This window comes from Neolamprologus brichardi, chromosome 22 (assembly GCF_056152115.1).
Source record: "Neolamprologus brichardi isolate AB-2024 chromosome 22, ASM5615211v1, whole genome shotgun sequence".
Lineage (NCBI taxonomy): Eukaryota > Metazoa > Chordata > Actinopteri > Cichliformes > Cichlidae > Neolamprologus > Neolamprologus brichardi.
This window is the reverse complement of record NC_142124.1, coordinates 20616790-20628885: the sequence shown is the minus strand read 5'-3', so window position 1 is coordinate 20628885 and position 12096 is coordinate 20616790. Positions and strand designations below refer to the sequence as shown.

General features: G+C 40.7%; 1 protein-coding gene across 10 annotated transcripts in view; it reads right to left on the bottom strand.

The window, feature by feature from the left end:
* Positions 1–11990, bottom strand: part of dync1i1a (dynein cytoplasmic 1 intermediate chain 1a) — a 64070-nt gene extending 52080 nt beyond the window's left edge. For 2 of the 10 annotated variants that reach the window (XM_087835423.1, XM_087835424.1), the window contains exons 1-7: positions 9364–11990; positions 8945–9078; positions 8590–8704; positions 7906–7993; positions 5919–5960; positions 3470–3529; positions 3103–3215 (exon numbers count right to left, since the gene is read on the bottom strand). In XM_087835423.1, the coding sequence (XP_087691549.1) occupies positions 3103–3215; positions 3470–3529; positions 5919–5960; positions 7906–7993; positions 8590–8704; positions 8945–9064 (538 nt within the window). In that variant the 5' untranslated portion in view covers positions 9065–9078; positions 9364–11990. The remainder of the gene's footprint in view (positions 1–3102; positions 3216–3469; positions 3530–5918; positions 5961–7905; positions 7994–8589; positions 8705–8944; positions 9079–9363) is intronic. The other 8 variants (XM_006787648.3, XM_006787649.3, XM_006787652.3 and 5 more) reach the window with 8 other exon arrangements.
* Positions 11991–12096: the final 106 nt, after the last annotated feature.

Below are 12096 nucleotides of genomic sequence, written 5' to 3'. Positions count from 1 at the left end.
CAGTCTACTATCACACACACCACAGTAGACCTTGGTTTATTTCTCTGCTATGACCTTAAACAAAGCATCTATCCGTCACAACAAGCGTGTCCATTCATAGGCATTAGAAAAGCAGCAAATAGCTGGAACCAATCGTGACTGGGGCTAATCCGATTGCCTGGCACAATGGGCACTCGGTACAGACCAGATCAGTGAGCAGCCAATGGGAAAATAACATTCACAGGGAGCGACGCATTACAATTACGTAGACGCAAATTGGTCTCGGAAATGAAAAGCCTTAAAATTAACTGGTTTAAATGAGAGTCACACACACAAACTACATGGGCACTTTAACACAAACTCCTGTGTACAAGCTGCACGCAACGTCAGATCAAATCCAATTTCATGAAACTGCACTCGGGCTTCAACACACGCTCACGTCACACCCACACAAACGCGCATAGCCAGCCACTCTGGGCACAAGGACAGATAAGAGAGCACGAGGGGTCAGGAGTTCGAGGAAAAGACGCCATGAGAAATTTCCTGACTCATCTGTCAATTATTTAAAGCAATTACAATAACGCACTCGGGCAAAAAACATAAAAACAAAAAAAATCAGTGTTATAGTTTTAATGTGACGACACCTCTCGCTTTTATGAATCAAATAGTAAATTCACAAAAGAAAAGGGATTATTAAATTAATAAGTTTAATACTAATCCTCGCACTGATTCAATCAGATGGTTCTGACAAGACATGTCTCATTAGTCAGAATTACTGCTGAAAGACTCAGGATCTGTGGGGATGCCACCATAGTCACATCAGACTTCAAGAACAGAGAAGAAACTATTTAATTTCAGAAGAACTTAAAACTAAGAATGTGAGTAACTAAAAGATTACTAAGGAAATATGAATACCGTGAGCAGCCTGTTACCACAGGAAGACCCCAGCAATATCAATCCTGATCCACTCAATAAGAACAGGCCTCTGGACAGTAGAAATAGTGAATATTTGCTAGTGCAGTTGCACGAGAACACCAAGGGCTACAAGCTGAGATTATTGCTCTAATTCCTTGAAGCAGATTTAACACAAACACACATTTCTATGTACTGGACACATAACCTCTCTGAGGATCAGTGATGCCTTTTTTTATATTTACTTCTTGAGGGTGCAAAAAGCCCTAAATTTCACACTTTTAGGTTCAACAGACTTTTATTGAAAATAAACCATGTAACATTTTTACTGAAATTTGAAATCGCAGCTTAACTATCCATAGATGTGACCTAGAATGAAACGTATGCTGCAAGCTGGGTTAGGTAATCAACAGAAAGGAACAAGCCTGAATAAACACACAGGCAGAAATGCAGGCAGGTGTTACCATCTACCCTCTTTCCCCCCTTTCTATAGACACACAAGCTTTGTGGCAGTCTGCAAAGGAAGGGTCTCCTGAGGCCAAGGTCACCTCCCCGCAGACCAACACAGCTCTGCTCTGGTTCCCAGATGTTCATATGCGTCCACACACAAACACACAAAGAGACCTCCTGAGCATGCTCTTGGAAGCTGAAAACAAACAAACCTAAATGGACAGACATATAGTACTGCTGCGGGCGCTAACCAGTCGCACTGCGACTATTTGTTTATGTGTACACAGACTACTTGACCTGCATATAGTAACTGCTGCGTGTTTATTTGTTTGCCTGCTTAATTGCCAAGTCCTTATCTCTTTAACTACCATATCTGTCTTGCACATTTTATAGCAGTTGCACATTTGTTTGTCGAGACCTTGTATGTGCGAGCAAACATGACCATGATAAATTCCATTAAGTATACTTGTAGGCACATGTGTATGTGTGTGTGAGTAGATGTCTCCCAGCACACATATGTGTGCACTTGTTGAATAAATGATCTATTCCTGGGTCTGTCAAGGAAATGGGGGTGGGTGGGTGGAGTAGGGGTGGGGGGATTGAAGCAGGCCATTTGGATGCTGATCGGTACAGACGTGTGTATGTGCATGGTTGTTGCTGGTGGAGGGTGGGGGCAGTGGAATCCACACCAGACCATCTATTATAATGACAGGAAGCAGGAAGTACAACCCCTTCACAGTCACATGGCTGCCAGCTGTCTTGGCAACAAGAAGAAGGAAGATAGAGAAGATGATAGGGGTTGTGTGCATGTGTGCCAGGCTGTGCGTGTGTGTGTGTGTGTGTACCAGGTATTACTCACATTGTGGGGGACTTAAATCTGTTTTCCTTATGAGAAAGCAAGTCCTCATATAAATCCCTACATTTGAAGATGACGACATGTAATGGTTACGATTAAACCTATCTCCAGGACATCATAGTAAGACGTTGTACTATCCTCTAAAGTTGTGGCTACACAAGTATTTGTGTGTATTTGTAATGTCCTAATGGGAAATCTTCATTTTTCAAACACAAAACCTAAGTGAAATTATGCAAAAACTCAAACTGTCCTCAACCCTACTCTCAATTCAATTCCTTCTCCATTAGAATGAACTCAAATCTATAAGCCGTTCGCTTGCACCCATCGATGTTCCACAAAATCCACACTGCACTAATAAAGCTAAATTTTAACCACATGGATCTGTTTAGTAGCTGCAACTCAGCACGCCAGCTCCCACTTACATGTATACATTTTCACAGGTATGCACACATACCTTCACGTTTTTTACATGTAGAACTCACACCCATAAAAACACAAAAACACACTTTTTCACCAATTTCCTCCACGCTAAAGCACACTGGACTTTTGGAATTTAAACTTTAATGAATATACATAAGAAGCACATATTATTTAAACAGTGTCACAGATATGCATTTGTATGCCATATAATATACACACTGAAATTGGCACTCATCTATCAAGTAATCTTGGGTGAATTATATCAGCCTGTTTCCACATATAACGAGAAGTCCAAAGCATGATCTGTCTTCTCCCTTTGTAAGATCTATAAGCTCCATGCTTTGCAGGCTTAGACGTGGGTAACTAAATCGTTGTCACATTCAAACAAAAACAGCAATCACTGTATTTCTTCTTTAGCATCCAAAAAGGCTCTAAAAATGCTCACTTGTGAACACATACACACACAAACACACATAAATATTCACCTTCAGACAGGGTGCAGGTGGGTGTCTGAGTCTCCTTGCTGTAAGAGACGACCTCTTTGGGTAGGAAGTCTACTTGTGTGATCTTAGAGGCCCCCAATCTCTGCATCCTGCGCCTGGATGGCAGAGAAGACGTTCTCATTAGCTCCTGATCTACTGTGAATAAATCCAAGCTGTCGATCAAACAGGGCATCATTTTTCATTTCAAATGCCAAAGTTTCAAGTAACAAATTACATTAAACCATTAAATATTTTATTACTTAAAGTCGAGAGGTTTTTCGGTATGACATGCGGTGCCAAATAGGATGTTTTGTAGGTGATTTTTATAAAATGTTTTAATAGTGAACAAGAGGAGAGGAGAAAGCTGTACCCGAGCTCAGAATCAGCCTGCAGCTGCAGCACAGAGGGGTCTGTGTCCCACTGCAGTGTCCTGATGTCACCAACAGGGGGAGGGGGAGGGCAAGAGAGGACATGCATGTTTACAAACAAACACCTTATAACAAATACAAAAACACTAAAACACACGTGCCGTGCACAAACAGACATTAGCACATGAATGTGCGCACAATCTTATGCACTGACACCACTTATTTATAATAACCTATTACAGGAATTCCCATTGATTTTCATGCAAAAATGGCACTGGAAAAAAATTTAAACAGATAAAGGAGATGAGGCAGATATATTATATTTCATTAAACATCAATGTGCTCTGTTATTTTAAAGATCTCTGCTTACAAGTCGTTGTGGAAGAAAAAGATTGATTTATATCAGTGGAAAAGCTATTTGATGTCCTAGTGACTACAGAAATATTTCTATGTACACTACATCCAGCTAAAACAAACATATATGTGTCCAGTGACATATACATCTGTAGCATGACTGACTAGAAGCCTGTACTACAAAGCAGGATGTGGTCTCATCCAGGTAACTTCAGGTTTAATTCTGGGGGTTCAGTACTGCAAACATGGTTCACTTCTTCCTGGGGTAAATCCCTGCTGCAAATCTAACCTGCTCCAGAGTTGGTTATGGTCTAAATTAGAGATCAACAGCTATGAAATCACCGCCCACTGACCAATCAGCTCTCAAGGAAACAGCGTCACCATTATGAGAAGTTCTCTCAGCAGTAAAGTGGAATGAAGTTTTTCTAATAACATCTGAAGTCATCAGTGATCACACAATTTTATTTCTTGATGTTTTTTTTCTTGTTGGCTGCAAACAATTTTAACAATGTTATTGTTCTGTAAGCATTATGATCCTAAATCAGGCAATTTATTTTTACTTACTGACCTATCAAATTTACAGGTAGACTAACGTTTGAATTCTGTTTTTAGATTCATTCTTTACTGTTAAACATCACTGGGGTTACAGCTGAAAAAACTGTCTTTTAAACATTTAATGAAATATTTGATTGTAACAACTAAATCCTTTCATGTCTTAATGGTAGAGTCTGTATTTTTGATGGCTTTCTTTCCTGGATTCAAAAAGGCTCAACTTTATTCATAAAACAGCTCTCCTCCAGGCTTAAAGCACTTAAAGCACCCACACATTCATACAATACTTTTAATACTAAACTGCAGTACAGTGCATTTCCAAACAGACTCCCCCACAATGTTTCTTTATCTGTAGCAGCTGTGTTACTTTCAGTCTGCATTATGTGTTTAACATCGTCATACTTTTCTAATTGTGCAGGATTTTTGTTTATAAAATCCATGACAGTACATTTATGCATGTTTGTGATTGGTCAGATGCGGTCACTCCTTTCATGTAAGCGTGCAGCGGAAACTCTGGGTTAACATAGCAAGTTGATAACCAGGGGCATTTGACCTTTTATCCTGATCGGAAATGTGATGGTAAGTGAATCTAGATAACAGAAAGGTATTCTGGGTATGTCGAAGTTCAGGCTCACATGGTGTTTTTATCTAAAACTAAAGGGCTGCTCTCCTGTAGTTTTTTTCATACCTATCCTCGCCCACTGTGCAGTTATTCTAAACATATTTATGTAAAATTCAGTGTTTCATATTCAAATTAGTGCCAAACAATACATGGAAATCATGTAACATGCACACGCACACACACACACACACACACACACACACACACACACACACACACACACACACACACAGCACATAATTTAATGGAAAAAATAAGGGTTTGAAAATTGCTGTGGTTCACATACATGATGACAGTGTACTTTCTATACATCATCAATATTGAATACATCCCTGAGCTCAATGCTGAGATTGGTTTTGGGGATTTAAGAGTCAAAAAGTTGCTGCAGAAACCCGAGGAGGTCTGTGGCAGCTTGGCTGAGCTCTGGCAGCCATAAAAGGATAATGCTTCCAGCCTTCACTACACTTCTTGATGATACCTTCAGGGACAGCGAGCACACCCGTTAACATTCAGCTTGCGCTACAAAGCGCCAGGTGAGAGTGGCAAGGCATTTCTTTAGCCTGACAGGCCGGCTGTTTTACAGTAACGGGGATGACACTTTAAGCAGCACTGGCAATTCTCTGAAGAGTGAAATGACTTCTGTGGTTCAGCTCATAAGAGCAGAAATCTTTCACCCCAGTATTAGAGGAGACAGGTAAGCTTCAGATGAGAACACCAGCAAAGAGTGGAGGAAAGCTGAACAGAGAAGCAGGGGCACTGCACTGCTTTGATCCTATAAATCACATTGAGGACACAAAAATAAGACAACTGACAACACTGTGGGTTTAATCTCCCATTGAGGGTAACCTCAGCCAAAGAGAGGTGAGAGGGTGTGGGGGGTAGGGGGTGAGGGGGATTCCTGTGTTTAACATGAAAATGCTTACCTTGAGGTCTGTGCTTGGGACTTGTTTTTAGAGAAACCTGACCTAAGAAGGGACACACACATACACAGCCACAAATGGAGAGCTCAAAATGGCATGCCATCATTCAGGGTGGATTTGGGGGTAAAAAAAAAAAAAAAAAGAAAAAGAAAAAAAGAAAAAAAAATCATTCCAGGAATTAACACTAACTCACCAATTTGTAAAATCCAATTTGTAAAAGCTAAAAAGAGATGAAAAATCCTACATAAGGCAATTTCTGTCTAATACAAACTTTTGCATGTTCTGTAGCCCCAATTCCACCCCTGGCTGTACCAGAACATCACATCACTAATGACCCCTGAAGGCATCACTCACACATCATCCTCACAGTCAGCTGTCGTTAAAAAGCAATGGAAAGCGCTTGATGACCACTCGTGTCTCAACAGCATTCACCAGAGCCGCCATGTGCAGAAGTCAGAGAGCTCCAGCACGTGTCTGGGTGAGTAATGAATGAACAGGCGTAAAAGTAAATCCTGCAGTAGCCTGAGCATGTATGATGAACGAGCGCTGTGATTGCAGCCTATGGAAGGGGAAATGCTTATATTTTGTCACTTACGCTCAAATGAGCCACTTTGAGACAAACATATGGTTCATGTCCATTGCTTCATACAAGAGCTAGTTTTATTGGCTCACTGTGGCTGCTTTCTAAAGGTTTTCCACTATGGTTCTTGCTTTCAACAGCTTATATCTGGATTTATTCTACAGGAAAGACATGAAAGGAAAAGCTGTAAAGTGGTCATCAAAGCACTGGATGCCATGACAAATGAAAGACACCAAATTCAAAACCTAACCTCACCACTAGGAACATTCATCCTTACCTAAACCTGTTGAGCCATTCACAAGGAAAGAAAGAAAATATGTCATATGAACCATAAACACCCACAGCCAAAAGCCTTTTAAAATTATTATCCTTTTAAGATGTTAAGTCTTCAAGAAGCCCTACATCGGTGCACAACTATACAATTTGTTGTATAGTTCTCAAAGAGAACCAAACACGCAAATGCACTGGTCGAAAAGAATTAAAGGAACACTTTTAAAGCACATCAGATCTCAGAGGGGGGGGAAATTAAGCTGGATATTTATAATGATATGGACTGAGTAATGTTAGAAACCAAAGGATGCCATTTCATTTGATGGAAATGAAAATGATAAATGCTCAAAACTCAAAGTGAAAAATGATGTGGCAGGCTAGTCCATCACCACAGTAACTTAAAATGCTTCTCAGTTGTGTGTATAGCTCCAGCGTGCTTGCATGCATGGCTGACATTCACACCAGTGGCCTGCTGGCAGTCCTCATCCTATTTCAATTTGCACAAAGGGGCAGATACTGGTCCTGCTGATGGTTTAAGGACTTCATACGACACTGTGCAGCGCTCTAGAGTAACTGCCTGACTCCTGGAATCTCCTTCATGCTCTCAAGACTGTGTTGGGACACACAGCAAATCTTCTGGAAATGCACGTATTGATGTGCCATTCTGGAGAGGTTGGACTACTTGTGCAACCTCCAGGTATCACCTCATCCTACCAGTAATGACACTGACCCTAGGCAAATGCAAAACTGGTGAAAAAACAAAAGATGAGGAGGGACAAAAACACCTGTGGCCTCCACCTGTAAAACCTTTCCTGTTTTGGGAGATGTCTCATTGTTGCCCCTCTAGTGCACCTGTTGTTCATTTCATGAACACCAAAGCAACTGAAACTGGTTAACACCCCCCTCAGCTACTTAACTGACACAATCAATATCCCACAAGTTTAACTGACTCTGATTAAAAAGAGTTCCTTTAATTTTTTGGAGCCGTGTGCTTAAAATGTAATTTTTGTTTGATATGAGAAGGTGAAAAATGTTTGATGAATTTGTGTTCACCCTTAGAAATGTATTGATTTGAACAAATGTGATGAACTAAGGCTTCTGGAATTACAGCTTGACAAATAGTGTTTGATTTTGGCCCACCTGCCTGCTGCTCCTCCATCGGCCGAGTCCTGGCTCCCCGTCTCACTGGGTGTGCTTACTGATTTGGAGGGGGACACAGGAGTCGGGACTGAAAAATAATTCAAAAATTTACATTATAAGCTGCATGTCATTGACAAATAAAAAAAAGATCTAAAACAAAAAGATCAGCTTTATACTCATTATTATCTATTTATGTTCAGCAGCTTTTGAAGACACGTTATAAATAACCTAAGCTTATAATAAGCACTGGAAGTGACCCAGTTTTGAGGTGTAGGGGGTGTTATTACAATTTCAGACCACTAGAGAACAGTGATCTTCCAAAAGCTCATTTCAAGTGACCCTGAGGATTTAACCTGCTCTGATATTTGAAGATTTATCATAAAAGGAAAGAAACACTCATTTGTAAACTCAAATGGGTCCATTAGAAATTGTTTGATTACTTCTGATCAATTATTTCTACCAAATTTCAGAACAGAGATAATCAAAGGGAGACAACAAATGAAACACATAGCTGGTGATTGTGTGCATCTTAGCCTGATGCATGGAGGGTTTTTGGCTGTAATAATGAAGGTTAGTGTAGTTTTTGAACAAAAAGGCTATTCTCTGGTGTAAGTGTTCTAGTAAACATTTTAGTGAAAAGAGTCAAAGAACATTTTTGTATTCATTTATTACAATACTGCATACCTAGTGGAGGCTCTGGTGAGATCCCAATGCTCTGCAGCAGGGCCTCAGTCTCCCTACGCTTGCGATCTAAATCTGAATCTTCTGGGGTTGCTTCTGTCTTCTGCTGGCTTTCTGTCTGCTCCGGAAAAAAAAACCCCACCAGTTTATCCATCATAACTCAAAGAACAGCTTCACTGCTCAAACATCATAGATTAAGACATGCAGCTGCATGCACATTTTGATCCATACTTAAAACACCGACCTTGTGCACATGCATAGATGCTGTTCGTGTGTCACAGCCTGACAAAAAATCAGTCAACCGCACACAAAAAAGGAAAACATACAAAATGAGTGACGATGGTGGGAATTTACTCACTTTTTTCCTTACCTCTTTCTTCTTCCTCTCCTCCTCCTTCCTCTTTTTCTCCTCCCTGATCTGGGCAAGGCGCTGCTTCTTGCGCTCGAGCTCAGCTTTTAGGTCGCTTTTGTCCGACATGGTGTCCTGCGGGGCTTAAAGTAAGACGACCAAACAAGAATGAACTACATATGATTCTATTAAGCATTGATTTAGAAAATATCCTGTGTGGCAGCTATAAATCTGTATGAGTCAATGACAAAAAAAAAAGTTTGACGTATTTTTAAGTTCAAAACTGGATTTTTGACTTGAAAGCCAAAACAATATCGGTTAGCATAACCAAATATGAATATAAAATACATATATTTTATATATATTTCTTGTGTCATGGAACAGCTGCCACCCTTACTGAGCCAAGTGGGGCTCTTCAAAGAACCCACCTTACGCTACTAGTGGATGCCACCTGGGAAGTGGCCCAGTCTGAGCTGTAGAAGCTCCAGGTGTCTGGGATAAGTGGGTCAATACTGAGAAGAGAGCAATCTTGGCAGAGTGAAGTACAGAGAACATACACAATGGTTCTCTATTACAAGGTTGAAAATAGATTTATTTAATTTTTTCATTATTATTTACCCAAACACAGCTGGGCGAATGGGCTTAATTTCAAAGATATAAAGATGTTATTACCACATTCTGAGTGCTGTTTTGTTGCAGTAGTACATCACATTTCTATAGATCTCAATGTTATTTAAAGCATACTTCCTGTAACAATTTTATTACCTTTTGAGAAAAACCAGCTTTGCCTTGTGTAAATTAACTCAGCCTATGCTTTTCAGGATCAACTTCCTATTTGATGCTTGCCCCACCCACCTATGCCAAGTCAAACCAATGGGGGCATCCATGTGTGCAGTTCTAAAGCCGGGGCTTAACAAAACAAAGCTTTCTTAAAACCTTTGTATAATTATGCTCTCCTATTCTAATTCTTTCATTTAGTTTAACTCATCCCTTAGAGCTGCACCATGTGATCTACTGGTTAAGCTCATCTAACTATGAGCCTGCTACATGCTGCTAATTTGATGCCTGTATTAGCTGTTGCACCGGTAGCAACAATATATAAGTGATTGGCCAATTTATTAGGTACATCTGCTCAACTGCTCATCAACACAAATATCTAATTAGCCAATTACATACCATCAGTTCAGTTTCATTCAGACATGGTCAAAATGACCCTTCAAACTGAGCATCAGAATAGGGATAAAAGGCAATTTAAGACAGTTTGAACAGGGCCAGTAACTGATGCCAGACGGGCTGGACTCAGTATTTCAGAAACTGCTGATCTATTGGGATTTTCCCACAAAACCATCTCTGGGGTTTACAGAAAACTTTCTGAAAAAATATCCAGTGGGCAGCAGTTCTCAGGGAGAAAGTGCCTTGTTGGTGACCACACTGGCAGCAGACTACACCAAGGTGGCGCTCCAGTCAGCTAAGATCAAAGTTGAACAAAGCATTATTACCTGGTCTGACAAATTTTGATTTTTGCTGTGACGTTCGGATTGTAGGATCAGACTTTGGGTTAAACAACATGAAACTATAGATCCATCCTGCCTCGTATCAACAGTTCAGACTGACAATGGTGGCACAATAGTGTTCGAGATATTTTTTGGTATACTTTGGGCCCCTTACTACCAGCTGATCATCATTTAGTGTGCTGGTGTATTGTTGCTGTCTTTGCCCATTCTTTTATGATGGGCATGATCAGCTTTTTGATGGCTGCTCCCTGCAGGATAACGTGCCGAGGCACAAACCTCAAATCATCTCAAACTACTTTGTTGAAAATAACAATGAGTTTACTGTACTCAAATCCCCTCCACAATCACCAGATCCCAACCCAATAGAGCATCTTTGGGATGTGGCGGAACATGAGATTCCCATTATGGATGTGCAGCCGACAAATGTGCAGAAAATGTGAGATGCTATCATATCTATATGGATCAAAATCTCTGATTAATGTTTCCAGCTCCTTACTGAATGTATGTCATAAAGATTTAAGGTAGCTCTGAAGGCAAAATTGGGTCAAACGTGGTATTAGGAAGCTGTACCTAATGAAATGGTTTGTGAGTGTATAGGCAGAGGTTCAAAACTATCACCAAACCTGAGTGTTACGCACATAATTAAGCCTAGTTGCGCGTGTGTAGGTCGTTTTATCTTCTTACACATTAGCACAACAGAGCTGACACATACAGAGTCATAACAGAAAAGATAAAAAACATAACTACATATGCAACAGGGAAAAAAAATGCAAAAATTACTGTGCTCCATTGACGGCTATCGCCATTAAGGCATTCGCTGCTAGCTAATTGCAAATGTGACAGCATTTATACAAACGTCGACGCCTTTAAGGCCTTGTCATCAACGTTAGAATGACATTTAACAACACAAAAGGGGCCTAATTTACCGAAAACAACCGTACAGCGAATAGTGTTATTGTTTCACTCGTACCTCCTCGTCCACTCGTTGTGATAACGATGTGTCACCGGCAAAGATGCTGTCTCACTGCTGCACCTCGGGAAAGACAAATCAACACATCCTCCACCGCTGTCCAAATGGCACCGTATCAAAGCCGCTGTGGTACCACCGAAGAGGTCGGTTAAGCCTTTTCGTGTGGTTACTGACAAAACGGGTTAAAACGGGGCATTTCCGCGCCCGAAGACCCCAAACAACAGATGGAACAGGTGCACGGCACGCCGATACATCCCTGGGAAGAGAGAGCAGGATGATGCTGAGAAGGAAGAGGGGGTGAAATCCCACCTTATTTGACCACGACTGCGAACGCCGCCATCGTGTGGTCAAGATTGAGAAGTGCGTTTTAAACGGCTAGATCTAAAAGGTGAACAGGAATTATTCAGCATTTCGGACGCATAACTTTAACAAATAAAGAGGATTTAATTTGTGGTTTGAATATTTGAGGGTTTCATCCATATATATGTACGTAATCAGTACTCTAAGGATAAAAAAAAGTTTAAATTAGATAAGTAGTTCAGAGATGCCGTCGGTAGGGGATGCACGTAGAGCACGTTTAGCATCCCTCGATGCTAAAACGACTCCACCCAAAGTGAGGACAACACGGGTTCTGATTGGTTGTTTCTAATGTCATTCTCTGCACCCCCCCCCCCCCC